This window comes from Monodelphis domestica, chromosome 3 (genome assembly GCF_027887165.1).
Source record: "Monodelphis domestica isolate mMonDom1 chromosome 3, mMonDom1.pri, whole genome shotgun sequence".
Taxonomy (NCBI): Eukaryota; Metazoa; Chordata; class Mammalia; order Didelphimorphia; family Didelphidae; genus Monodelphis; species Monodelphis domestica.
The window spans coordinates 21,443,020-21,470,108 of NC_077229.1; the positions used below are offsets into that span (position 1 = coordinate 21,443,020).

The 27,089-nt window shown below is 47.3% G+C and overlaps 1 protein-coding gene across 11 annotated transcripts in view; it reads left to right on the forward strand.

Moving 5' to 3' along the window:
* Positions 1-27,089, forward strand: part of ASCC2 (activating signal cointegrator 1 complex subunit 2) — a 58,022-nt gene that overhangs the window by 6,274 nt on the left and 24,659 nt on the right. For 2 of the 11 annotated variants that reach the window (XM_056821521.1, XM_007490522.3), the window contains exons 2-5: positions 2,089-2,195; positions 6,250-6,324; positions 6,761-6,857; positions 25,817-25,917. In XM_056821521.1, the coding sequence (XP_056677499.1) occupies positions 6,800-6,857; positions 25,817-25,917 (159 nt within the window). In that variant the 5' untranslated portion in view covers positions 2,089-2,195; positions 6,250-6,324; positions 6,761-6,799. Of the gene's footprint in view, positions 1-2,088; positions 2,196-6,181; positions 6,329-6,760; positions 6,858-18,825; positions 18,846-19,148; positions 19,306-19,948; positions 19,971-21,220; positions 21,459-25,816; positions 25,918-27,089 lie in introns of those variants that run through there. The other 9 variants (XM_056821524.1, XM_056821523.1, XM_016432542.2 and 6 more) reach the window with 8 other exon arrangements.

Below are 27,089 nucleotides of genomic sequence, written 5' to 3' on the forward strand. Positions count from 1 at the left end.
TAGTGTTATAAAGTTAGCATAGCCCAATGCACATATTCTCTCATTTGACAATGCCTGTTAAATGGGTCATAAGAGTTGGTTGAAATGAAAAGGACCAGCTCAGATTCAATTGGCTCTGGTCCAAAGTCTTTGGTTTTACATAGGAAGAAACTGAGGCTGAGTGAGGAGAAATAAGTTACCTAAAGCAAAAGTGTCAGGGTCAGGGCTAGACAACATCATTTTTTTAAACCCTCACCTTCCATCTTAGAATCAATTGGTTCCAAGGCAGAAGAGCAGTAAGAGCTAGGCAATGGGGGTTCAGTGACTTGCCCAAGGTCACCCAGCTAGGAGGTATCTGAGACCAGATTTGGAGTCAGGTTCTACCGACTCCAAGCCCAGCAGTTGCCCCAACAACAGAGCTTTTGACTTCAAGCTGCAAGATTTGCAGTTGGAAAGGACCCTTGAGGCCCACTAGTTATTGTTATTATTATTACTATATTAATAATTCATATAATGTATAATAGTATAGAAGTTCTAGTTGCATAGCGAGCATTTATAGATCACTTTATTATTACCAAAGTGTTTTGCAAATATTTCATTTCATTTTCACAGCAACCCAGGAAAGTAGGTGCTGCTATCATCTACATTTTACAGATGAGGAAACTGAGGCAAGTGGCATGAAAGTGACTTGTGCAGGGGGGATGCTCTTAGTAAACATCTGAAGTCACATTTGAACTCAGTTCTCCTGACTATGTGCCCATCGCTCTCTCCATGGCTCCATCTACCTACCCCTTCTCAGTCTTCTCATTTTACAGATGAGAAAACCGAGTCCCAGGCAGTTGAAGTTACTCAAGGTTGCCCTGGTAGGAATTAATAGAGTAAAAATTCGAACGCCATCCAAGACTCTTCAGCAGCAGGGAAAATTGTCTACCCTTAAAAGCCCACCACGGGCCCAGATTCTGTGCGTAGAGCATTTAATCCGGGCATGTCAACGGAAGGAATGCCTCAAAGGATGCTTTTCTTCCTGCCTCCTTTCTCTCTGATCCTCTCCCTGGGATGCCCGGAGACAGCCACAAAGCACCCCGGCTCCCAGCTGCCCTTCCTTTGCTGCACCAACGTGCTGTCCCCAGGACTAACAGGGTCACAGTCAATTATCAGCAGACAAGAATTGCTCATTTGTTGAATGTAAAGTAGCCGCGACCCAGCCAAGGAGGGAACGTGGCAAAGGTTCCCTCCATCATTTCAGAGCGCCGTCCACTTCCCCACCCCAGGGAGCGAAAGGGATGAGCCTCTTTTCCCAGGGCCCTATTTAGCCCCCCAGACTTCAGATGGAGCAGCTTTAAGCACTCGTGGTGCGGTGGGAAGGATGGGAATCACAGAGGCAGCTGCCCTGATTTTGGAGGAAAAAAGGCCCATAATTCTCTTGAAAAACAGAGGATAAGCCCAAAAGGGCCAAATTGCCTCCTCGCTGTCTGCAGCCATACAGAGAGAAATGAGAAAAGCAAGAAGGAGAATGAGGCCAGAGCTGGAGAAGGTGGAGGCTGCAGGCCCACATGGAAGCAGAGCGGAGTGTTTTCTCTGCTTGTTGACGAGGCGATAAAGACCCTCTGGGGCTTTGGGGGAAGAGGGAATCTCATTTTCTGGCTCGCTTGATTGCTTTTGTAATGACGGCTCCCTTTCTTGTTTTGATGAGATTGGGCTGGCTGAGGAGGAAAGAGAACAGGAACTAGGGCAGGGCCAGGGGTGGGCAACCTAAGGGGGCCAGAGTCGTCTAGAAGGATGCTCACCCTCCACACCAGCCCCTGGGGAGAGTGGCGGATGGGGGAGAACCCTTCAGAGGAGGGACCACACAACTGGGGAGAGGGAGGGTGTGAGTGGAGCCCCCGAGCCCAGATCGCCTGGAGACGCTGGCGGGGAGGGGGCTGTAGCACAGAGCACTCCCTTCAGGACCCCCTTAGACTATTTTCCCTAAGAGGGGGATGTTCTTCAGGGCCCTTTAGTGGGCAGCTTCTGGTCTGGGCTAAATGGGAGGGTTACTTCCAGGACAGGGGCAAAGCAGACAGTATTTGAACCCTTGAGCTCTAATCGTTTCCTTTCTGGGGACCCCAGGGGGCCTGATCAACCAGGAGAGGAGGGAAGAGGGCCAGTGGCTTGTCTCCCAGACTGGACCATCAGATCAGTTCCAAGATGTGACCTCAACGCCCAACATCCAACAGGTATGTGTTCTACAGCTCCATTAGATCTTAGGCTTAAAACCAGGAGGAAGCCTCCTCGTTTTACAGGTGAGGCGACTGAGGCACAGAGAAGACAGTAAGTGTCTGAGGCAGGACCCACGTCAATATTCTATCCATTGGGCCATACTGACTCTTCCTGATCACCTGCTTGCTGGAAGGAGCCAAGTTTCTCCGTTTGTTCCCTGTCCACAGAAGGTGTTTATTTGCTTTCTGAGTCCGCTAGAAGACCTGAGTTCAAGTCCTACCTCAAACACCCAGCTGTGTGACTTTGGACAAGTCCTTTCCTCCCTGGGCCCTCTCTCTCCTTAATGTCATCCCAGATCTGGTCAGCACCCACCCTGGGAAGGCCCTGAGCATCCAGGCTAACACTCAGACCTGCTAGGGCTCACGGTGGTTTGGGGCCAGCATACCGGCTCCCCCCACATAAAAGCATTAAGGCCGCCCCACGGACTGCCAATAGGCAGACGCTGGGCTCTGTGACTAAGGCTGGGGCCTCTTTCATCCATCCGCCCAGGGTGGAAGATGCTCATTAAAGGTCAACGCCCTGGGGAAGGAGGCCATGAGTGGGGGGCTGGGATGAAAGAGTTTGTCCCCCCAGGGGGAGTGGCCTGCAGTCACGGGCGGAGCCTATAGGAGGAGGCTAGACATGTGCTGGGCCTGCCAGGGGCTGGGGAGCAGAGGCGAAGAGGCTGAGAGCCGGGCAGGACCGCTGGACCCTGGCGAGAGGACCGGAGCGCAGACGGAGTCCCAGGCTTCCCTCCATCGCAGGCAGAAAGTCCAGACCCCACGTTTGGAGTCCGGCCTTGACTCTGCATCTCCATCCCCCGAAGGGCTGCCCGTGGAACCCTGGGGAGGCCCTTGGGTGAAAGGGGGTCACACCCAGTGGCGACCAGGGCTTCTCCGGCCAGGCCCCCGGTCACTCCGTGTTCTAGACGAGCCAGCGGCGGCCAGAGAGCAGGAGAGACGTGCCGGACACGCACAGCCCTCGGTCGGCCGCCCGCTCACAGAGTGAGAGGCCAGGCCAAAGCGGGCCGGGAGGCTCTGCGTCCAGCTTGTTGTGTCTTGGCACACAGAAGGGCGGCCGGGCCCATGCCGGGAGCCGCCAGCCTTGTCTGCCTGCCCAGAGGAGGCCCAGGGAACAGGCGCAGAGCCCGAGTCAATGAGGCAGCAACGGCATCAGGGGCGTCCGTGGGGATCTGGAGGCCCCCCGAGGAAGCCTCGGCCGTCCCTTCTGCCCGGACACAGAGCCCGGCTTTGTGAATTGTGGCCAGCCCGGAGCCGGACGGGAGGCTTCCTGGGGCCGCCATTCCTGGCGCCGGTCCAGGAGCACAGAGTGAGTCCCTCCAGGCCTGGGCCACGACCAAGTGGGCCGGGCCCTGAGTGCGGGAGGGAGGGAGGCCGGCCTCCGAGACAGTCCTGGGGCCAGTGATCCCCCAGGCAGGCCCGTGGAGCGCCCCACACACCGGGGGCCGACCTTTGCCTTCTTGTGTCCTAGAGGGAGGCCCCTGGGACCGGAGGTGAGGAAATCCGCCTCTAGAACACAGACGCTCTCGGACCTACGGCCCATTTTATAGGTCAGGAGACTGAGGCCCAGGGAGGCTTGTTCAAGATCAAGAGCTGGGACTCTACCCAGGTCCTTTGATGCCAGCTCCACTTGATCTCCCTCCGCCCCAGTTTCCTCACCTGTAAAATGGGATCATAACAAGGGATGTGGTCAAGGGGAGATCCTGGGGGAAGGGAAGGGATCGGCATGGACTATGCAAATATTACCTCCTTTGATCCTCTGGGATAGAGGTTTGACCGTTCAGTGACTGGCCCAGGGTCACACGGCTAATCCAAGTCTGGCTCTCTATCCACGGAGCCACAGCTGTCTCTACAAATGGCGGTGATTCGTGGCATCCAGAGCTGCCCCCTCATTGCTGAATGGGGAAGGGAGGGAATTTAGAACTCAAAAACTTTTAGATGAATGTTAAACTATAGTAAATGTTTCTAAGAAAGAAAAGAGACTTGAACCAAGCCAGATGAGGAAACAGTCCCAGAGAGGCGAAGTCAGCCACTGAGGAAGCCTCCTCAGATGGTCAGATCAAAGGTCCGGAGCTGGAAGGAGCCTCAGAAGCTGCCCAGCCCAGCCCTGCTTCTTTCATTGACGAGGAGACAGAGGTCCAGAGCGGCCACGGGATTTGTCATACCGAAGTGAGGCAAGATTGGAACTCCCGCCTTCTGATTCCCAATTGTCCTCTCCTTCCACTAGACCTCACAATCTCTGGAGAAGCAAAGAAGGGTTTGGGACGGGGTTCCCTTCCAGTGCTCAGATCCTTGGATGCTTTTCAATAGAGGATACAGGGATGGAGAGAGCACCGGGCCTGGAGTCAAGAAGACTTGAGTTCAAACCCTGCTTCAGACCCTTTCTCAATGTGAGACCCTAGGCAAGTCACCTAACCTCTGCCTGCCTCAGTTTCCTCAACTACAAAATGGGGACATGAATAGTCCCTCTGCAGAATGGGAGGATCAAAGGCGATAATACCTGTAAGTGCTTAGCAAACCTTAAAGCTCCATTTAAATGCTAACTCTTCGCTTTCCAGGCCTCTCTCCTCCGGTCCATCCAGAAAGATATCAGATACTCAGGCAAAAAAATAATAATACCCTATTGGAAGTGCTGTGAGGCTTCGCCTCCTCCACCGCCCACCCTGATTTCAGGGAGTCCAGGGAGCCCTGGGGGGATGGCACCAGCCTTCATAGGGGAAAGAAGCCATCCACCCAGCCACCATCACTCCCAGGCCAGGCCGGCCACCTTCTCCCCCCCCCCCCCACGACAGGAGGCGCCGCCCGATTCACCACAGGCACCCTGGGCATGCCACACAGTGCTGGGCCCATGGGAGGCCCTTCAATCAATGCTTGTTCCCTCGTGGCTCCCGTCTCGTGCTTCTCTGCCAGCACGGATTATCCCAGGAAAAACTCTGCGGCACCTCCTGGGCCTCCTCCCCCTCTCCCGCGGCTGCTGTGGTTGGGTGTCTCTGTCTCCCCCGGGGAGCCTCATCCTCCACAAGGAGATGTCCCAGCGGCAGGGGCCTCCGGCACAGACGTCACCGCTGGGAGGTCCCTTCCTCCTCTAAATTCCCAGTCAAGGAAGCTCAGGATGACAGAGAAAGAAGACTCTGGGCCCCATGTGCCCGGCCTGGGGCTCTCTGCCCTCTGCCTGGAGCCCACCTTGCCCCGTGGTGCCCATTCTCCCTGGCACGGGAGCTTCTTGGAACTGCCCCTGGTGGGCCGGACCACTCGGCAGGTCCCAAGAAGCCAGCTGTCTACCGGAGGCCGTTTTCCAGGCATCGATGCCTTTCCCGATCTGTGACGCCTACCCCGATGGGGGCTCAGCTGTCCTTAGAGCACCTTAAGGAAAGCAGGATACATTTTATCAGCCACAACGCAGTACATTTCAGTGTTCCAAGAGGATCCCAAATGAATCTGTGAGCTCCAGTCCTGTAGATGATTTTTGTGTGTTCAGTTTTCCTTTTACCTGTAAAGAGATTTTCTTTTACCAACTACACGTAATAGCATTTAGTAATAGCATTTCCTTTATTCCAAGGTCTTTTATTTCCCGATCACAAATAATAACAATTTCCAACATAGAAGCTCCAGATAGCGTTCCTCTCCCCGCGGTGTATTTTTGGGGTGTCACTGGTGTGTTGCTCTCGGCCCTTTTTCTTTTCACCATCCTCTGCCCACCTAGAAGCCCTCCCCTGGACCATTTCAGGCTTGAGAACGACCTCTGTTTCTCGAGATCAGCCATCCAACCTGCTCCAGACTCAGTAACTCCACTGCCGCCCAGCCCACATCTCTCCCTCTTTTCCCAGGGAATAAAAAGCAGGAGCCTTGCCAGAGGCTTTCCTAAAACCTAGGGAGACTTCACTTGACTGTAAAGCCTCCTCAAACCTCTTTTCTGTGACCTAATAATGAACTCAGTGACACTTGAGCTCCCTTCCAGCCAGAGGTGGTTGTAGCATTCTAGTAATGTCATCCCTACACCACCTTTTTTCAGCTATCCCCCAAAGACTGGTGACGCCCACTTGTTTCCAGCTTTTTGATGTGATATAAATAGCAGTTGAAGAACTTAGTAAGTATGAATCTTCTCTTTGTCCTCCTCCTCTTTGGGGTGAGGGACTTGGGGTTTGAAAAGGCGGGATCCCCCCTTTAGTGCTCCCCCCAAGGTCCCCAAGACTCAGCTCATATATGTGACTCTTGGGAGGTCAGACGAACATTCAAACGATGCCTTCCCTCGTTCCCAAAGCCAGTCTTGGCTTCTCATGATCTGTGCTGGGTTTCCTCGCTCAGAAATCACAGAGTAAGCATAACCCTATGCAGATGTGATTTTATTAGGGCCCCCAGGGGTGTCGTTCCAACTTTCGCCAAAGAGCTCCTCCTCCAACTTCCTCTGGAGTCAGCAAAAGCTTTGATGGAAGCTGCCGACTTGGAGCACTTGGGGCAAAGTCTAGTGGGCCAGGCAAGTGGGTTCATTCCTTCAGCAAACTGTGGATTGAATTCCCAACCAGTTGTGCAAGAGAACGTGTTAGACTGAAAGAGATGCTAAGATGAATGAAAAGTGGCTGCCCTCAAGAAGCTTCCAATCCAGCCAGAGAAATGAGACAGGTAAGTGGGCTGGAAGGATCTGGGATGAGTGGAGGCACCTGCTCAACACAATGGAATGGGATCAAAACCTGTCTGTTGCTTAGTGCACGAGTCCTCATCCTGCTCAGGAAGTTAAGGGAGAGAAGTCCCTAAGCCAGGGTCACCTAGCCAGCAAGTATCCAAGGCAGGATTTGAACCTATTGACTCCAATTTGGTGTTTTATTCTTTCTTCCACCCCTGCCTCTATAAGACAGGTAAATCCACAACAAATCCATAAGCCTGCATGGGGGGCTGTCCATAAAGAGATTTGGCATTGAAGACAGGCGATCGTTAAATAATTAAAGGTCCCTTCCTATCCCACCTTCTTAACCTCTGTTTCCCTATCTGAAAGATGAGGGCATTGGACCAGATGACCCCCAAGGTATCGTTCAGTTCTAGAACTGTGACACGGCCCAAAACAGAAAAGGTGGAGACAGAAGTCTAGGGCTGGAGGAATGGCTGAAAGCAAAATGGTGGCAGTGAGCGGTCTTGTAATGGGCTTTGCCTTGAAGGATGGAAGGGAGTTGGACCGATAGAGAAGGGCATTCTGGGAGGAGGACAAGAGATCAAAAAGGATAGGGATGAGTTCATGGGAGAGTGAGACAGTCATCTGGGTGGCACCTTGAGTGTATGCCTAATGGGGAATAGTGAAAAAGTGGGTTAAAGACAGAGGAATTGTTGTTCAGTCGTGTTTCAGTTGTGTCCAACTCTTTGTGACTCCATTTGGGGTTTTCTTGGCAAAGATATTGGAGTGGTTTGTTCTTTCCTTTTCAGCTCATTTTTACAGATGAGGAAACTGAGGCAAATAGAGTTCTGAGTCAGAAGGGACCCCAGAGACCACTGAGCATAGAGAAAAGCATAGAGAAGTGAGTGAGGTGAGTGAGTGAGTGAGTGAGTGAGTGACTTAGCTAGTAAATAATGGAGGTAGGATTGAAACTCGGATCAAATCCAAGGCTCTAACCCCTCTCTAGCACTGGTTTCCAGGGCTTTGTGAGGTCATTGACATACTGTCCTGGTCTTGGGGCCTGGCAGATAGGATTTGGCTCCCACAGCCTATAAACTTATAATAGAGCACTCACGTCCTTCTGATATACCTCTAAATCCAAGGCTACTGAAGTCTGAGGGTCTCCAGACTAGGCAGCTCCTCTCTGAACATTTAAACTATTGAATTACATTTTTTTCCTGTAGGTTTCCCTCATTGGGGCAGTGGATAGAATGCTGGACCTACAGTCCAGTCTCATCTTCCTGAGTTCAAATCTGACCTCGGATACCTTCTAGCTGTGTGACCCTAGGCAAGTCACTTCACCTTGTTTGCCTCAGTTTCCTTATCTGTCAAATGAGCTGGAAAAGGAAATGGCAAACCACTGCCATTTCCTTCTCCAGGTCATCACACAGAATCAGACACAACTGAAAGGACCGGACAGCAATGGCAACGAAATACAGCTAGCAGAGATCCTTATGTACTGTTTAGGGACCTGTTTCTATTTGAGTTTAACACTACTGACTGGGGGATCCTCCAATGGGCTGGAAACAAATAGCGTGGATGGAGGCCCTCCAGGGTTTCTTTTATTAAGGTGGGTTTGTTGTTGTTCGGTCATTTTCAGTTGTGTCTGACACTCCATGACCCCACTTGGGGTTTTCTTGGCAGAGATGATATAGTGGTTTGTCATTTCCTTCTCTGGCTCATTTAACAGATGGGGAAACTGAGGCAAACAGGGTGAAGCAACTTGCCTAGGGTCACACAGTGAATATCTGAGATCAGATTGGAACTAGGTACTCAGAGTCTTCCTGAGGCCAGGCCTGGTGCTCTGTCCAAGGTACCACCTAATTGCTCCATGCAGACTGATTTCCCCTGTCCTTCCCTTACTCATTCTGCTTTCTTTCCACATCAGAGATAGCCTTGATGACATCTCTTGTCTCACACACAAGTTGCTGGTGGCACTAGACAGCAGGCCCCATGTTTACCATAATAGCTAACATTTGTATAATGCTTTAAGGTTGACAAAGGGCCTGATAGACATTACATTATGTAATCTCTACAATGACTCTGAGGTAAGGGTCATTGGCATCTCCATTTTACAGATGGGGAAACAGAGACACAGAGGGATGAAGTAACTTCTCTGGGATCCTACAGGATCAGAGGCAGAATTCAAACTCAGGTCTTCCTAACTCAAAATCTACTGCTTGCTTTTTACTCCCCACTGTTGCTGCCATTTCTACCAACTTCAACAATGATTTATATTTCTAGAGCTTTTAAGACTACAAACTATGTTCTCCATCATCATCTGGGAGGCAAGTAGTGCAATTTTTCTTAAAGATGGAGAAAAGGAGGCACGAGATGGAAATGGGGTCCCACACCTACTAAGTGTCAGAGGCAGGTTCAGAAACCAAGTCTTCAAATGCCGAGTCTTGACTGTTTATCCCTTCTGCTAGATGGGAAGCTCCTTGGGGGCAGAGGCCTTTTCATATCAAATAGATACTTGTTGAATGGTTGGTCATCCTTGAAAAGAAGTTTTGCCTTTTTGAATTGGTTTTTTAATCAACAGGGCAGGGAGTGGGGTTCCTCTGAATTTCAGGTGCCACAAACTTATTAACACATCAGTTTCAGGAGAGTCAATCACCTGGCTTTACTTTCTACTTTGAGAGTTCCCAATAAGACAGACCCCAAAATTATAATTTGAACCCCAGTCTTCCTGGGCTAGTGCAGTTGAAATTCCCTCTAGGATTTGTTTCAGAGATGTCTTAGACTAAAATTTTTTTAAGCATAATATCCAGGATGAGGAGACAGCAGCCTACTGTTCTCTATCCAGGTCAGACCACATTTAGAGATTTGTGTTCAGTTCTGAGCATCCTATTTTAGGATGGACTTGAATAAACACTGTCCTCTTGACTGTTCCACAAACAAGACCTTCCATATCTGAGATCTGGGCATTCTCTCTGGCCATCTGCCATGCCTGGATGCTCTCCCTCCTCTATTCTGGCTATTGACCTCCTTGGCTTCCTTTAAAGCCCAACTCAAACCCTGACTTCCACGGGAAGTCTTCCCCAATCCCTCTTAATCCCAGGACCTTCCCTCTTTAATCATTCCCAATTTTTCCTGTATAGAGTTTGCTTTGTATGGTTTTGTTTTCATGTTCTCTCCCTCATCAGATTCTAAGCTCCTTGAGGGCAGATACTGTCTAAGCCTCTTTTTGTATTCCCAATGCTTAGTCCAGTGCAGGGCACATAGTAGGCACTTAATAAATGTTTATTGATTTGATTGTTGGAAAATATTGATTGTGGAAAATATCCAGAGAAGAATGATCAGGATGGTGAAGGGTCTCAGATCAATTCCATTTAAAAATCAATTGGAAGAAATGGAAAGAGTTAATTGCAAGAGAAGACTCAAGGCTGCTATCTCCAAATATCTAAAGGGCTACCTTATAGAGTCTAACATGACTAAACATTGAGAGCTCAGAACCAGAAGAACATTGTACCCAGAGATTGGTACACTACGGTACAATTGAACATAACAGACCTCTCTACTAGCAGCAATGCAATGATCCAGGGCAATTCTGAGGGAATTATGAGAAAAAACACTATCCACATCCAGAGAAAGAACCGTGGGAGCGGAAACACAGAAGGAAAAACCCTGGTGCAGATATCAATAATATGGAAATAAGTCTTGATCAATGACACATGTAAAACCCAGTGGAATTGCTTGTTGGCTACAGGAGGGGGGTGGGAGGAGAGGAGAGAAAGAACATGAATTATGTAACAATGGGAAAATATTCTAAATTAATTAATTAAATATTTTTTCTAAAAAACAAAACAAAACATTGAGAGCCCAGGCTTTAATTAAGAGCAAGCTAAAGTAGTTGTCTATGCAATCTTGCAGGTAGAATCTGGAGGACACCTAGATGTTGGTGACTATTCTGGTCTGATTTTAGTTATTTCAGTCGCATCTGACTCTTTGGGACCTCATTTACCATTTTCTTGGCAAAGATCCTGGAATAGTTTTGCCATTTCATTTTGCCATTTACATGTGAGGAAACTGATGCAAACAGGGTTATATGACTTGCCCAGGATCACTGTAAGTGTCTGAGGCCAGATCTGAACTGAGGTCTTCCTGACTCCAGGCCCAGTGCTGTATCCACCTAACTGCCCTCTGGTCTGATTACTACATACCTTTTTGATTGGCATACCAAAGACTTCCATGGAGTAACTCAGCTTTTCCTCCCTGGCTGTGTAGGAGAGAGGAGGCAGAAATTGCTGTAAGCTGACAGGTAGGAAGCAGCAGCCCCCTTTCCCCTCTTCCACTGCCCTCCACACACACACCCCCATTGATGGATCTGAGGCGACATGCACATGGTCCTGCTGTTACTTCAGTTCTTGCTGCATCCAATCTTTCCAGACTCAAGGGAGGGGATCGGTGATGGAGCAGACTAGGGCGAGCTTAGACAAGTTGGGATCCAGGACCTGGAATTATGGCAGAGTCTGCATGTAGGTGGATCTTCAGCCAGCTTGGCTCAGCCCAGCAGTTGTGTGGCTCAGCCCAGTGTACTTTCACTGAGATGCTGACATCTCCTCCATCAGGCCATGCTGCCTTTTGATAGGAACTTGGGGTGAGGGTTAAGACTATCTCGTATCCCCCTTAAGTCTGAGATCCCTCTCCCGGTCCTGAGGCAGTAGAGAAGGAGACCTGAACAAAGAGAGTGCTTCTGTGAGAAGAGAGAAGGGGTCAAATGTGAAAGAGGATGTGAAGGGGAAAACAGCAAGATTATTCAAGAGAGAGACAGAGAGAAAGAGAGACAGACAGAGAGAATGAGCTTCAGTATTTTATCAAGGGATACACTCATGAGGAGATGTTGTTATAGAAGTGCAAATTGAAGGGTGATGAGTGAAAGGACTGAGAGGAGTCCTCACCCATTAGGAAGCTATTGAAAGAAGGGAAGTGGAAGAGAGTATATACAGATGAGGCACAGGATTCGTGTTCACAAATAAAAGAATTCACAGAGATTCAGTCATCCATTGAAATCAACCTCCCTCCCCCTTCTCTGTAGGTTAGCTCAAGTCAGCCTCAAAAGGTTTGCCCTTCTATAGTCCAGGAGATGTAACTTATGTCTTCATATTCCTAAAGCCCAACCCTATGGCTGGCACTAAGTAGGAATTTTAAAAAGGGTTTGTTGATTGACTAATTGTTTTCCAACTAATTCGTCCTGTGACCTTGGGCAAATCATGTTATTGACTCCACTTTTCTAAGTGAACCAATATAAGAAAAAGTCACTCCTTGGAAGTGGTGTCTTTGAGGGCCAAGTTAGATGTTCTTCCTAGCAAAGAGACTTCAGATTCTGAAAGGCAACATGTTGTCATGATAGAGAGCTAGACGTGGAGTCAGGAAGACCTGGTTTCAAATTCTTCCTTGGGTACTTCTTAGCTGTGTAACCCTGGGCTAATTTCTTTACCTTTCAAGAACCTCATTCTTCTCATCTATAAAATGGGATCAGTAATAATACCTCCTTCCCATGTATTTTATAAGGTGCCTACATAATGAATGTAAAGCACTTTCAAACTTTAATGTATTAGTTATTCCTGCTATTTAAGTCACCAGGGCTTTCTCTCTGAAATCATCCATATGTGTTATTTCTCCATTAGAATGTGAGCTTCTTTTTTTTTAACCCCTCACCTTCTGTCTGAGTATCAGTTCTAAGTCAGAAGAATAGTAAGGGCTCAGCAATGGGAGTTAAGTGACTTCTCCAGAGTCACACAGCTAAGAAGTGTCTGATATCAGATTTGAACCCAGGACCTCCCTTCTCTACCCCTGGTACTCTATGCACTGTGCTTACCTAGCTGACTCTAGCATGTGAGCTTCTTGAGAGCAAGGCCTGGTTAGACATTGAAGATGCCAAGGTCATCCACTGCATCCAAAGCCATTACAGTCATATTATTATTATTATTTTTAAATAAATCCTTACCTTCTGCCTTAGAATCAGTTCTGTATATTGGTTCTAAGATAGAATAGTGGTAAGGGCTAGGCAATGGGGGTCATGTGACTTGCCCAGGGTCACACAGCTAAGAAGTGTCTGAGGCTAGATTTGAACCCAGGACCTCCTGTCTCTAGGCCTGGCTCTCAATCCACTGAGCTACCCAGCTGCCCCCATCATCCTAGTCATCTTGACTTTTGTCTTGCCCCACTGGATTTTGATGACTCTGGGAGACACAGTGTACAACTCAAAATCCAATTTATGTGTAAGTCAGAAGACATCGCCCTAGTGATGTCCTTGGTCCTTATCGAGTACAGAGCACAATCACCAACCAACCAATTTGTATCTCCCAACACTAACTGGTATTCACCAAGTGCTTAGAGATTTTTTTTTCATTCCTTCATCCCGTTTTCCCTACTGGCTGTTGATCTGTCAAACAATAGTTGGTGAGAGAGTAATAGAATACTCAGCTGGCCAGCCCCCAGTTCTGCTCCTGACTCCCTGCATGACTTGAGACCTGTCACATCTTCTCATCTGTCAAATGACTAGTTGGGAGAGGAATACCTTCTTCCTCCCTTGGTGGGGATGATGCCTCTGTAATTTATATTTAAGGCATTTTGTTACAACTAATAATAGGACTTTGAGAATGATCTCCACCTCCCTTGGAACCACCTGAGGGATGGATGAGTCACGAAAGAACCAGAAAAAGAGGAGAATGTCTAAGTGGTGTCTCTGGCAGGAGCCAGCTGGAGCAAGAGGCAGGCAGATGATGTTTCCATCAATAATCACATATTACATTTCTAAGAGCTTCAGGGTTTAGAAGGAGATTACATCATAGCCCCAAGAGGCAGGTAAAGGTATCATTATCCACCTCACTCATTAGATGAGAAGACCGAGGCTCCAAAAGCTAGTCGTAGGGTTCTGGGTGGCTCAGGGGATAGAGAATCAGGCTTAAAGAGGACCTGGTTTCAGATACTTCCTGGCTGGGTGATCCTGGGCAAGTCACTTAATCCCATTTACTTAACCTTTGCCCTTCTGTCTTAGTAAGGGTTTAAAAAAACAAAAAAGAATGGCTTGTTGTTTGATCTTGGCCATCTGAGGCAGGAGAATAAAGGACAAGTAAGGGTTAAAAAGGAGGCACGAGTGGAAGTTATAAAGGGACAGATTTGAACTTGAAGTGGGGAAGGGCTGTGAGTTTTAGGGCTTTGAGTCATGGAACATAATGGCCTCTAAAGATCATCATAAATAGCACCCAGAGGGCAATGCGGAGGTATATGGTGGGTGGAAGTGGTAGACACAAGAAACTGTAAAGAAGACAGGAATAAAGGATATCTTCAAAGAAATGGATGAATGAAAAAGAAGCTGGGCTAGTCACATGGTAAGAGCAAGAGATAACTGAGGGACAGCCATGGGTTCCCCTGGCAGCTCTGAAACATGGAAAGAAATTGAGCAAGTGCCCCAGCATCCTCTCCTCACACCCTGCTTAGTTAGCCTCACCCCGCCACAGAGATGATGGTGTTGTCTTTGCCCCACAGCACACTTGCACCATCCAGAGTTCCTCCCCCCTGTACCCACTAACATTTGGCCCAGAGACAAAATGTGCTAGTTACGCTTGGTAAAAGTTGTCCTCTAGGAGGCAAAGAATGGAAAAAAGAAGTGGGCCAGCCACGCAGCAGGAGCATGAGAGGATGGATGGATTGCCAGTCTGCTCCAGTGGCACCCACAGAATGTTAGCAAGCTGGGAGGAAGGTCTCCATCCCACTGGGCAGATTCCTTAAAGGGAATTCATGGGCCAAACCAGATAAGTATTATTAAGAATAAGAACGCATGGGCGGTGGGGGAGTGAGGTAGCCCAGTGGCTAGAGAGCCAGGCCTGGAAATGGGAGGACCTGGGCTTAATTCTGGCCTCAGATATTTCCTGAGCAAGTCACTTAGCATCCATTGTCTAGTTCTTACTGCTCTTCCACCTTAGAACTGATACTCAGTGTTGGTTCTAAGAGAGAAAGCGAGGGCTTTCAATTAAAAGTGAGGGCTTTTCAATTACCAGAAATTGAATGAAACACTTACCATATAGAAAACATGTGCTAAGTGCTGGGGTTATAAATGGAAATGGCAGTCCCTGCTCTCAAGGAATTCCTATCCTAATGAGAGGCAACACATGGCAAGTCAAATGGAAAGGTCATGCGCTCCTTAGGATGCAGTGGAAAAATAGATAGTAAAGCCTCTTTAGTGTCATTTCCATTGATAAAGTCCTATCAGTTTCTGATGTTGTACCATTTGGCAGTGCCAAGGACTTTGGGGAGACCTTTTGTTTTTGGTGAGTCATCGGTCAATAGCATTTAATATGTGCCAGGCACTGTGCTAAGTGTTCAGGATAAAAAGAAAGACAAAAGACAGTCTGTGCCCTCAAGGAGCTCCCAGTCTAATGGAGGAGACGACATGCAAACATCAAGGCACAAAAAAGCTACAAGGAGGATAAACTGGCGATCATTAACAGAGGGAAGACCTTGGATTTAAGGGTGCTTGGGAGAGAAGACTTCAATAGATGTGACTGTAGCACAGGAGTTAAAAACCACCAGCAGGGGCGTCTTAAGAGCCTGTTGTCACAGCTTTAGGAAGACCTTAGATCTTCCTCGTCTAAAGGACCTATAGCTGGGTTCCAGGCCAATCCACTTGGGAGTGAAGTTAACTCAAACTGTCCCAGGTCTGCTCCATAAATTCTTACAGGAGTATGTAGGTTAATTTAAGCCTCCCTGTTCCACTAACATCTTACCTCACAACAGATGGGAAGTTCTCAGCAGAATATTTTCCTCTGATGAGGTCAAAGCAGAAGTTACTCAGAGAGACCCACACGGGCACCCAGGGCACAGATCCTCCGATCCCTAATCTGGTTTTAGAGGAAAGCTAAGGATTTTTTTAAGTGATATTAGGGAGAACAGGAGGATCAAAGAAGAGAGAGAACAGATGTTGGGAGTGATCCTGGGGAAGGCTGTTCAACTTTTTATTCTTCTTTGGTCTTCTCTGCCAAGAAGAATAATCTTTGGAGTGGAGAAGAAAGAGCCAAACTAGCCAATAGGCTCTTGATACCCAAGGAAGATATTGAGAAAGAAGAAAGGCCAAAGGCTACAAATGGATTGTTAAAAAGTTATCCAACCCCCATAAAAGGAAGCAGTGATGCCAAAGGATCAGCACGACTAAGAACAGGTCGTGCTAAACTAACCTAAATGTTTATTTGTGGTAGTGTTACTAGGATAGTAGATCAGAAGAAAGTTGGCATGGAATCTCAGGGAAGCATATGACCACTTAGCAGAAAAGGTAGAGGGAGGTTGGCAATTAAGTAGGCTTTAAGCTGTCTGAAAGGATGGACTCAAAGGGAAGTCACTAGCTGAATCAAGATCAACTTGGAAGGGGAAGAGAGTTTAGCCCGATGCAATACAACGCTTTTATCAATGCTTTGAATATATAGGCATAGATGGAATGCGGATCTAATGTAAACAGACATGAAGTTGGCTGACATCATAGAGTTAGAGCTGAAAGAGATCTCCAAGGCCATCTCTTCTAACTTCCTCATTTTACAGCTGAAGCTCAGAGAGGTTAACTTCCCAAGATCATTTGGTGGTAAGAGACAGAAGTAGGATTGAACCTAGGTCTTCCTGATTTGAAATCCAGGGTTCTATCTATTATGCCACATTATAGCTAACACACTTGCCCGACAGAGCTAGGATTAAAAAAAAATGCTGACAATCTAGAACAATGGTCAGACCTGAATAAGCTGAAATATATAATAGGGGGCTTTTTAAACTTTACTATTATTGCTTTTTCAGTCTGTGTTTTCTTTTGCAACATGTAATATGGAAATGTTTTGCATGACTGCATGTGTATAATCTGTATCAGATTGCCTTTTTAAGGAGTGGGGAAAAATTCGGAACTTAAAATTTCTAAAAAGTAAATTGTGGCTGTTAGGTGGCTCAATGGATATAGAACCAGGCCTGGAGTAGGAAGGTCCTGGGTTCAAATGTGACCTCAGACACTTCCTAGCTGTTGTGTGACCCTATGCAAGTCACTTACCCCCAATTGCCTAACCTTTACTGATCATATGCTTCGGAACCAATACTTGGTATCAACTCTAAGACAGAAGTGAATGTTTTTTAAAGGAAATGTTAAAATTTTTTGTTTACGTGTAATTGAGAAAAAATAATAAGGGTCAACGTAAAGTCCAAAACTTGGGTTCGAAAAATCAGTATCACCGGACTAGAGCTATATAGTCAGACAACACAGCTTATCCAAAAAAGATCTGGAGGTTTCAAGCGAAAACAAGAAGTATTAGTATGATATAGTAGCCAAGAATGCTAATGTAATATAAGATTGAATTAAAAGAAACAACTTGGCATAGAGCTAATCTCAAAATTAGTTTAAATTCTGCCTCTCACCCATATAGATTGCTGTGACCCTGGGCAAGTTACTTAAACCTCTTAGTGCTCTAGGAAACCCTGAGACCTTCAATTGCAGATGAGTCCATTGCTTTGGAAGAGAGAACTTCCTCCTTCAGTTCTCTCAAACAATGGTCACAGTTCTATTCCCTAATTCCACTAGTAGTAGAACATCTGAAATTAAAATACTAGGTTGTAAGGCCCTCAGCCTTTGTCAAATCTCACCTAGGTGAGGGGGCTTAGGTCTAGGTACTAGGAAAAGACATCGATAAACTGAAGAATTTGTCTTAAATAACCGGGGGGGGGGGGGGGGGGGGTCTCAAAGACTTGACTTAATTGGAGAGGGGAAGGCAGTTGGGAGGGTATTTCCATGAATAAACAGAATGAAGAAGGGCCTTGAAGTCATTCCATAGGAGAAGCAATTGTGGGATGTCTGGCCTGGAGAAGAAAAGTCCTAGGGAGGACCCAATAGATATCCTCAAATGCTGGGAGAATTGTCTCTTGGAAAAGGAATTGCATTCATTCTGTTTGATGTCAGTCTAGAAGTCAGTTGAAAGTTGCAAAGGAGCAAATTTAGACTTGATATGATTATACCTTTCCTAATAATTAGAGCTTGGCTAAGGGGGAATGGGATTGCCTCAGGAGCCCTTCCAGGCAAGAGATGACAGCTTCTTATCTGACATGTTGCTGTGGGATTCTTTGTCCAGTATAGGTTGAACCAGGTAACCTCCCTTGTTTCTTTCAGTTTGGAGATTTTGTGAAATTAGAATAATTTTTTAATGACCATTAATAATCAGTGTTTTGACAATTGTCAATGCCTGGCAATCAATGGCTAGGTGACACAGTGGATAGAGTGCTGGTCCCTACAGTCAGGAAGACTCAGTCTAGCCTCAGACACTTCCTAGTTGTGTGACCCTGGACAAGTCACTTCACCATGCTGGCCTCAGTTTCCTCATCTGTCAAATGAGCTGGAGAAGGAAATAGCCAACCAGGCCAATATCTTTGTCAAGAACACCTCAAACGGGGTCCTGAAGAGTTAGCCAGGGCTAAACCGTATGTGCCAGTCACTGTACTAAGCCCATGGGTTATAAAAGGAAACAAGAGCCAGTCCCTGCCCTCAAGCTGTTTACAGTGGAAGGGAGAAGACCACAAATATATACAAAGCAAGCTAAATACAAGATGAAAGGGAAATAATGACCAGAAGGAAGGCACTAGGATTGAGGAGTTGGGGAAGGTTTCCTGTAGAAGGCAGGAATGCTGAGAGCTCAGGAGACTGCGTTGAGGAGGAAGACCGTTCCAGACACAAAATAGGTGTTTAATAAATTTTTGAAGACTTGAGTTGTTTGGAGTGGGGAGAGCAATTGGAGGGTGCTTTACTAATCCAGTGAGGCTGGCTAGCGTTGTCTCCATGTCCCTGTCCATCCGGGTCTTTAGACAGCCTGGGATGACCATCTGTCAACATAGGGAGGGACTTCCGATTCTGGGAACGGGCCGAGGCCGGCTTTGAACTCGGTCTGTGGAGTTCATTTCCCTGGCACACGCAACTATGTCCTCCTCTAGTGCAAGTTCGCTTTGAGGTATGATTGTTATTGTTGTGGTGCGTGACCGCAGGCCAAGCCTTCCCCACATGGAGTCTCAGTTTTTTCCACTGAAAATGGGGAGAACTCGGGAAGCTCCGGGAAGCAGAGGAGGAAAAAACCTCCCTCCAAAGCCATGTGTGCACTTACACCCCCTCCCCGGGACGCGCATGCTCAGTTCCCATCCTGAGTCTAGCCGCTGGGAGGTTGGAGGCAGGGGGCGTGGTCCAAACGGTCATGCTCGTGGCAGGGGCGGGGCCTCAGGGCCTGGAGAAGCCGGTAGGGGCAAGAAGCAGTCCCCAGCAGGGGCGGAGCTTCCGGGACGTTTCCTCTCTGCACCTGCGCCGTATCTCCGTGACCCCGGAAATGGCGGTGCTGCTCTGAGCTGTCACACCGAAGACCGGCAACCGGCGCCGGGAGCGTGAGCGGGAGCAGGAGGCGGCTTCAGCCTCCACAGGGGGTGGGTGAGAGGAAAGAGGACCCCGGCCAGGGGAGGGGAGAGGAAAGGGGAGAAACAGAATGAAGAGAGAGGGAGGGGGTCAAGAAAGGAGGAGAGATCGGAGGGGGTGGAAAGGAGAGGGAAGGGGGAAGGGGAGGTGATGGGAGAAGAGGGGAGGGGGAGGGGAAAAGGGGGGAGGGGGATAGAACGGAGTGGAGGAAGAGGGAGGAATAGACTAGAGTGGGTTGGGATGAGGGGAACAGAACTGATACGGAAAAGGGCAATAGAATGGGCTGGAGTGAGGATAGAATGGAGGGGGTAGAGGGGAGGGGGACTAGAACAGAGAAGGGAGGATAGAACACCGTGGAAGGGGGGGTGGTGGAATAGTGTAGGAAGAGGGAGAAATAAACTGGGGAGGGAGACAAAACTGATAGGAGAGGGGAAATAGAATGGAGTGGAATGGGGAGAAGGACAGAGGTGGGGATAGGACAAGAGAGTGGAATTGAAAGCTGTCTTGGGGTGGTAAATTGGATATAATGGAGTAGAGGGAAGGGGGTTAACTGGGGGAGATAGAATGGAGTGAGGGAAGATGAGAGGCAGAATGTAATAGAGGAAGGAGGTGGGGAGAACCTAATGGATGGAAAAAGAATCGGGAAGAAGGGATTGGAGCACTTCGAAGGGCCAAGGTTGGAAAGGGAGATGGGTGGGGGCATACCAGAGGACATCACCTCAGGGGTGAAGGTCTAAAAGCAGAGAGAAGTAGCCCTATAACCCCTGGAGATGTATCCCCACAACCCCTACAGTTTCTATAAGGGTAACCAGCCCCAACCCCATTAACTCTCAGAGCTGGAAGGCACCTTAGTGATAGATCAACCTGCCCAAAGTCCCATGCCCTATTTAGTTGGTCAGTGAACACTTATTTCACCCTAATATAATAGAAGTTGGGGTCAGAACACTTGGATTCAGCCCCTATTTTACCTTCTACTGAATATGAGACTTTGGGCATGTTACCTCACAGCTCTGGGCCTTAGGTTCTCAAGGTGATGTTCTTTGAGCTGCTCTATCTCACAGAGCTGTTGTGAGGAAAGTGCTTTTGCCTAGTTTAAGGTGTTATAAAAATGAGGGTAATTTTTATGAAGCAGCATTTCCTACATGCCAAATTGTACCACCAGCAGCTATCATCTCCTGCCTTGACAGACTTTCTCCTATATGCCTGGAATGCACTTCTTCCTTATCTCATATTCTTAGGCAGCTAGTAAACATTTATTGAGGCACTCTGCAAAGTGCTGGGGGTACAAAGACAGTCCCTGCTCCCTAGGAATTCAGTCTAATAAGGGAAATAACATGCAATAACTGGACAAACAAGCTCTATACAGGATGGATGGGAGATAATCAACAGAGGGACACATTAAAATTAAGGAGATCAGAAAAAGTTACAGAAAAGAGGATTTTAGCTGGAACTCGAAGGAAGCCAGAAGTAGAGGTGAAGAGGGAATGCATTCCAGACCTGGAGGGCTGCCAGAGTAAATGCCTGATTTAGAGCAACTAGTGTCTTGTCTAAGGAACAGCTAAGGGGCCTGTTTCCTTGGCCTGAAGAGTATGTGGGTCAGCTGGGAGGGTGTAAGACATAAGAAGACTGGAAATGAATGAAAGCCAGGTTGTAAAGGGCTTTAAATGCCAAACAGGATTTTTTTTATCTTTGGTCCTGGATGTAACTAGGAATTACTGAAGTTTTTTGAGCTGATGGGTATGTAGTGTGATTCTGTTTGCTCTTTGTGACCCTCAGAGGCATTATCTCCATCATATAGATGTGGAGAAAGGTCTAGAGAGATGAATTGACTTCCTCTGGGTCATTCAGAGGGCAGAGCCAGACCTCAAACTTGGGTCTTGATTGTAAGTTGAGTCCTCTTTCTCATCATCCTTTCTTGCTGCCTAGAGCCCAGAGCAGGGATTGGGCTATGGAAGGACTGGCAGTGGTTTTGGTGATGGAGAGCAGCAGCCAGGATGAAGAGAGATTTCCCCAGGCCAATCAATTCCAGCTTCAGTCTCTTTGGATATAAGCCCTTTGAGAGCAGGGAAGCTGCCACCTCAATGAATTATCCTGCAGTTATCACCAGTGCTTCCTCCTTGGGTCATAGGATCAGAGAAAAAGAGAGCCAGCAGGAACCCCAGAGGTAATGGGGTCCAGCCCTATCACTTTGTAAATGTGAAAGCTGAGGCACAGAAAGGTTCAGTTACTTGTCCAGTCACACAGCTAATAAGTGACTGAGGCAGGATTAGAACATGGGTTTTCTTGACTTCAAACCTTCTCTATTGTCTAACTTGGATTCCCTAGAATTATTGATAGGTGTTTTATTTTGTGAATATACCTACAACAAATGACATCCTACCTCTCAGCTCTTGTTTCTTACAGAGCCAACCTAGGATGGCCTTCTTGCTTTCTTTTCCTGTTAGGTAGCCTGTCTTTGAGACCTTGAATGTCTTGATGTTCATGATTGCTATCTTCATAAAATCTTTCCAAAGTACAAAGGGTAGCTATGTGTAAGACACAGTGTTCTCATTTTAGAGATAGAAAAACTAAAGTAAGATAACAAATCAAGCCCCATCCATCTCAAAATAAGCCTAGTCTCTTGGCTTATGAATGTCAGTAACTCCTAGAGTTATGTTGGTGAACCTATGGCACTTGTGTCAGAGGGGGCTGCTCCCCTTCCCCTCTCCACTCACACCTGAGGACACTTCTCCCATTACCTCCCCCTCTGCCCAGCAGCTCAATGGGAGTGTTTCCTCCCGTCTGGGATATAGTGGGGAGACATACCTGCAGTGTAAGGGTTGCAGTTTGGGTACTTGGTCTCTAAAAAGGTTCACCATCACTGACCTAGACACTTTTTCCTTATTTGCTGTTGTTTTCAGACTTATTTCAGATGTCCCAGCTCAGATTGTGGTGGGTGATTGGTTGCATTTGTGTGCCCCAGCTTTGGATGGTATTGACAATCTAAAGAGGGTCCAGAGGAGAGCAGCCAGGACCCTTAAGAGAAGGGCCTTAAATTCATGTTCTTTGAAAATCAGTTGAAGGAGCTGGGAGGATGTAGCTTGGAGAGACAGTTGGTGGTGGGGAGAGGGGGGATAGGAGAGGGCCTTCAGAGCCATCTACATCTACCTGTCATAGAAATGATCACTGTGTTTTGAGTCAGACAATCAGTTCCAGTCTTGGTTCCATCACTTACTACATATATGAATCTGGAAAAGTGCTTCTCTTTTGGGGCTCAGTTTCAACCCACTATAAAATAAGTTGGACTAGTTGGTTTCTGAGGTCCTTCAGCTCTAGATCCATGATCCAGAGTCATTTTGATGACATTCAGTGAATAGAGAGCCAGGCCTGGAGATAGGAGGTCCTGGGTTAAAATTTGGCCTCAAGCACTTCCTTGCTATGTGACCCTGGAAAAGTCACTTAACCCCATTTGCTTAGCTCTTACCACTCTTCTGCCTTAGAATTAATACATGACAAAAGGTAAGGATTTTTTTTTTTTTAAGTGTTTGGTCTAAACTCTCAATGAACTTTGAGGTCCTTTCCAGTACTAACCCGAGAATCCTTTGAGTAGACACGCTCTCTTTGGCCCCAGAAGCCAGAACTGGGAGCAGAAATTGCAAAAGCCATTAAGAGCTGAATGTCAGGAAATGCTTTCTGCCAATGAGAACCATCTCCAAGTGTAATAGTCTGCCTTGGGGAGATAGTGAGCTCTCCCTCCTTAGAGGTCTTTAGACAAAGCCTGGAAGACTGCTTCTTGGGAATGATGTAACCAGGATTCTTTTTCTTGTAGAGATTGGGCAAGACAGCTGTCAAGGTCCCTTCCAACCTTATGACTTTATAATAGCTTATAAATCTTTGGAAAGCTGCCCCCTCCATTACTTTATTTAAATATTTTTTAAACATTATAATAATTTCCTGAAATCCAACCCATTCCTCACCCTATTTGGAATACTCAGAAATGTAAATAAGACGTAACCATTAAAGCAACTGATCTTCTTAATGCATAGAACATGAACGATTAGGACAGGTGATTAGGATGCAAGAACCCATCTAGTCCAACACCCTCATTTTGTAGAGCTATTCTATTTAGTCAACCCTGTGTCATCTCTGAGCACTGCAGACTTTAATGGGCCTGGAACTCACAGCCTGGGGTAGCCTTCTAGTAGATAGAAAGGCCTCCTATCCATGGCCTTTCCGTGTGTGCTGGCGTGTGCCTTCTATCTTTCTGGCAGTCCACCCCTGAGGATCAAAGTCTGGTAATTTCTGGTCCAGCCACACTCTGTTTAAGAGTAGTGAACCCATGGACACATAGGTAGTAAGTTCAGAGCTGGGATTTGAACTTTGGCCCTTAGACATCTGTTGGTACTGCCTTATTTCTCTTGGGCAGGAATCTCTTCCCTTGTAAACCCAACAAATAGCTGTCCAACTGCCACTGAAAGGCCTCCCGTGAGAGGGAGCCTGAGACCTCCTAGGTAGTCTGTTTTATTTTTAGATCACTCACATCATTAGGAAGTTTCTCGTAACATTCAGCCAAAATCAGCCTCTGCAATTGCCTCCCATGGGGTCTACTTAGGCTCTGGGGGATCAAACAGAACAAATCTAATCCCTCTTCCCTGTGACAACCTTTCAAATAGAGCTGTCATATCCTCTTGAATCTTCTCCAGGCTAAATATCTTCAGTTCCCCGTAACAGTTTTCATATGGCAGAGTCTGAAGACCTTTCATTGCCCTGGTCCTCTGGCGGCTACCCTTCAACTTACCAGTGATCTTTAGAACTGAAGCCAACATACCAGATAAGGTTTGGCCAATGCATAGTGGGACTATTGATCACTTTTTGGTCTATAACATGCTTCTCAATGTGGCCTAAAATGTATGGCAGCTTTTTTTTTCCTGCCCTGTCACATTATTTACACTGAGTGTGCTTCTGATCCACTAAGATACCCCAGATCTTTGTCAGAAAAATGGGTAGCTACTTCCCCCACTCCATTTTTTAACTTGTAAAACTGTTTTGTTTTGTTTTTTAAACTCAAATTAAACTGACTCTTTTATCAATGTTTGTTAATCTTTTAATTCTTTTTTTTTTGTTAATCTTTTAAAATGTGTCCTAGTGTTCCAGCCTGTCAAGCTCTTTTTGAATCATGACTCTGCCATCCAGCTATCCCTTCTAAAAGTTAAAAAGTATACATGCCCTCTTTGCCTTTATCCAAGTCACTGATAACAAGCATAAATGGTAGACCAAGGGCAACTCCCTGGGTCACTCCTTAGAACATCTCTCGAATTGATACTGGGTTGGACCATTTAACTATTTCTAAATCTATTGAAATATACTTTCATTTAATTAATCTCTTGCCATATTTTTCTTTTTTTTTTAACTCTCACCTTCCATCTTAGAATCAATACTGTGTATTGGTTCCAAGGCAGAAGAGCAGTAAGGGTTAGGCAATGGGAGTTAAGTGACTTGCCCAGAGTCACGTAGCTAAGAAGTGTCTTGAGATCAGATTTGAACCCAGGACCTCCCCGTTTCTGGACCTGGCTCTCAATCCATGGAGCTACTTAACTGTCCCTCTTGCCATATTTTACCCAACACTAGCATGAGGGACTTAATTTATCCCTTCTCTCATCCTTCCTTTTCCTCAATGTAGCCTTAGAAAACCCTCCACAACCTTTTTGTTTGCCTTAAAGAAGGTACTTGCTATGCTTTGGGAACTTGTCTCCTGTCCTAAACCCTCACTTATATCTACTCTATAAGTCTTTTTTTTTTAAACCCACATTTTCTGCCTCAGAATTGATAGTAAGTATTAGTTCTCAGGCAGAAGAATGGTAAGCAGTCGGCAATGAGGATTGAGTGACTTGCCCAGAGTCACACAGCTAGGAAGTGTCTGAGGTCAGATTGGAACCCAGGACCTCCCTTCCCCAGGCCTGACTCTCCATTCACTGAGCCATCTCACTACTCCTCCCCCATGTTCTTTTTAAGGTCCAAGTCAGTGGGTTGTTCCTTGTGTAACTGCCTTGCTCTCCTTAGAGACACTTCCTTTTCTTCTTTGTTGCTTTTTCCCTGAGTCTTCTGAGGCTCTGTAGAATTGAGGCCAAAGCCAGCCTTTCTCAGAACTATGTGAGGCTGTGCTGTCCTGAAGTCCAGGGTACGTTTGTAGCTCAGGGCAGGCTTCCTTTCCTCTAGCTTAAGTCTGAAGATGGAGAGAGTGCTTCCTGCAGGGTTCCCCCCATTTCCATCCCAGCCCCAAGTGCCTCCTTATTGATACCACTCAGACACAGAACTGGATTTCCTCTTCCAAAAGATGGGGTTCTCCATCTTTTGAGGGATGAAATCATTAGCTGCTTGCTGGTTCTATTTAGATCTGCTTCTGATTGTGTGACATTGGGCAAGCCACTTCCTCATCTCTCAGACCTCTTCCACAAGGAGTTTTGCAAGGAAGAGGGTGCCTCATAAAATGGGAGCCGGCCTCCTCCCCTGCTGACCTCTCTGTTCCTTCTTATTTGCCTTCAGGAGGAGGGGACCCCAGCAAAATGCCTACATTGCCCTTAGATGAACTACAGATCATGGAAAAAGATCCCCAAACGGGAAAGCTGAGGACAGTGCCAGCCCTGGTGAGCCGGGTACTTGGGGCCATTCATCCACATGAGCTTTATCACTCTTACAGATTCACATGTTAAACTCCACGACCTGTTTGTCTGTGGTGGGGTGGGGGCTGATCCGCTGTTGCCTAGAAAGCTCTCCAATAGGCTTTGGTTTGTAAGGCCCAACTAAGCTCCTATGTAGCGTGCTTGTGCTAGGTTAGCTAATGGGAACGTCAAGACGAAAAAACCAAAGCAGGTCATCTGGCCAGTGGGGTCTGGAGCCTAGGAGAGAGAGATCACCTGGGACTCATCGGTGTAAAGGAATATGGGGGTGGGAAGAAGGAAGGCCTGAGGCCTGAGAAAGGCCTGGCCCTGAGGGATGTGGCCCCTTAAGGGCTGGTTGGTCTCATAGGAGGCTCCAGGGGCAGGGGAGGAAGAGCCTCAAGGAGATCCCCCTGCCTTCAGAGAGCTTACATTCTCCTGGGACAGATGCCAGATCTACTGAGAAAGCAAGCGATAAGAGATGGATACAAAGAGACCTTGCCTAGGAGCTCTCTCGAAGGAGGTGAGGGATTAGTGGCAGTGAGGAGGGAAAGCACAATTTGTGGGAGCAGCTTGTGCAAAAGCCTGGAGGTGGGAAGTGGACTGTGGTGCGCAGATAATCTCACTTCATGAAGGCTTCATAGGCTTGTTCCCTGCCTCTATAGAACACGGCCTCTCCTTCCTCAGAGGTCCTTGAGCACACCTCGGCCCCTGCTCCCTCCACTGATGAGCCAGCTGCTGGAGCTGGGCATCCTTGTATCCTGGGACTGAGCTGCTTCAGAGATCATTCCTGGCATCTGGGCCATCCCCATGGGCTCCCCAGGGGAGAACAGTTGAGCAGCACGTCTTTCCTGAGTGTGTCAGAGCACTAGAGGTGGTGGGGGAGAAGGGGAGAGTGAGAAATGCAAAATAGAGAGTCCCTGCCTTCAAGGAATCAATAGTCTAGGGAGAAGTGAAAGGAGACCAGTTAGGAATGACAGGAAGTGTGCTTACCTCTGTGACCTGGGGCAAATGCCTTGTTCTCCCCAGGCCTCAGTTTCTTCATCTGTAAAAATGAGAGGGTTGGCCTAGATGACTCCTAGGGGCCATTACAGCTTTGGATCCTAGGAATGTCTACCCGAGTGACCCCACAGAAGTCAGCTATGTGGGTCAGCTGAGCA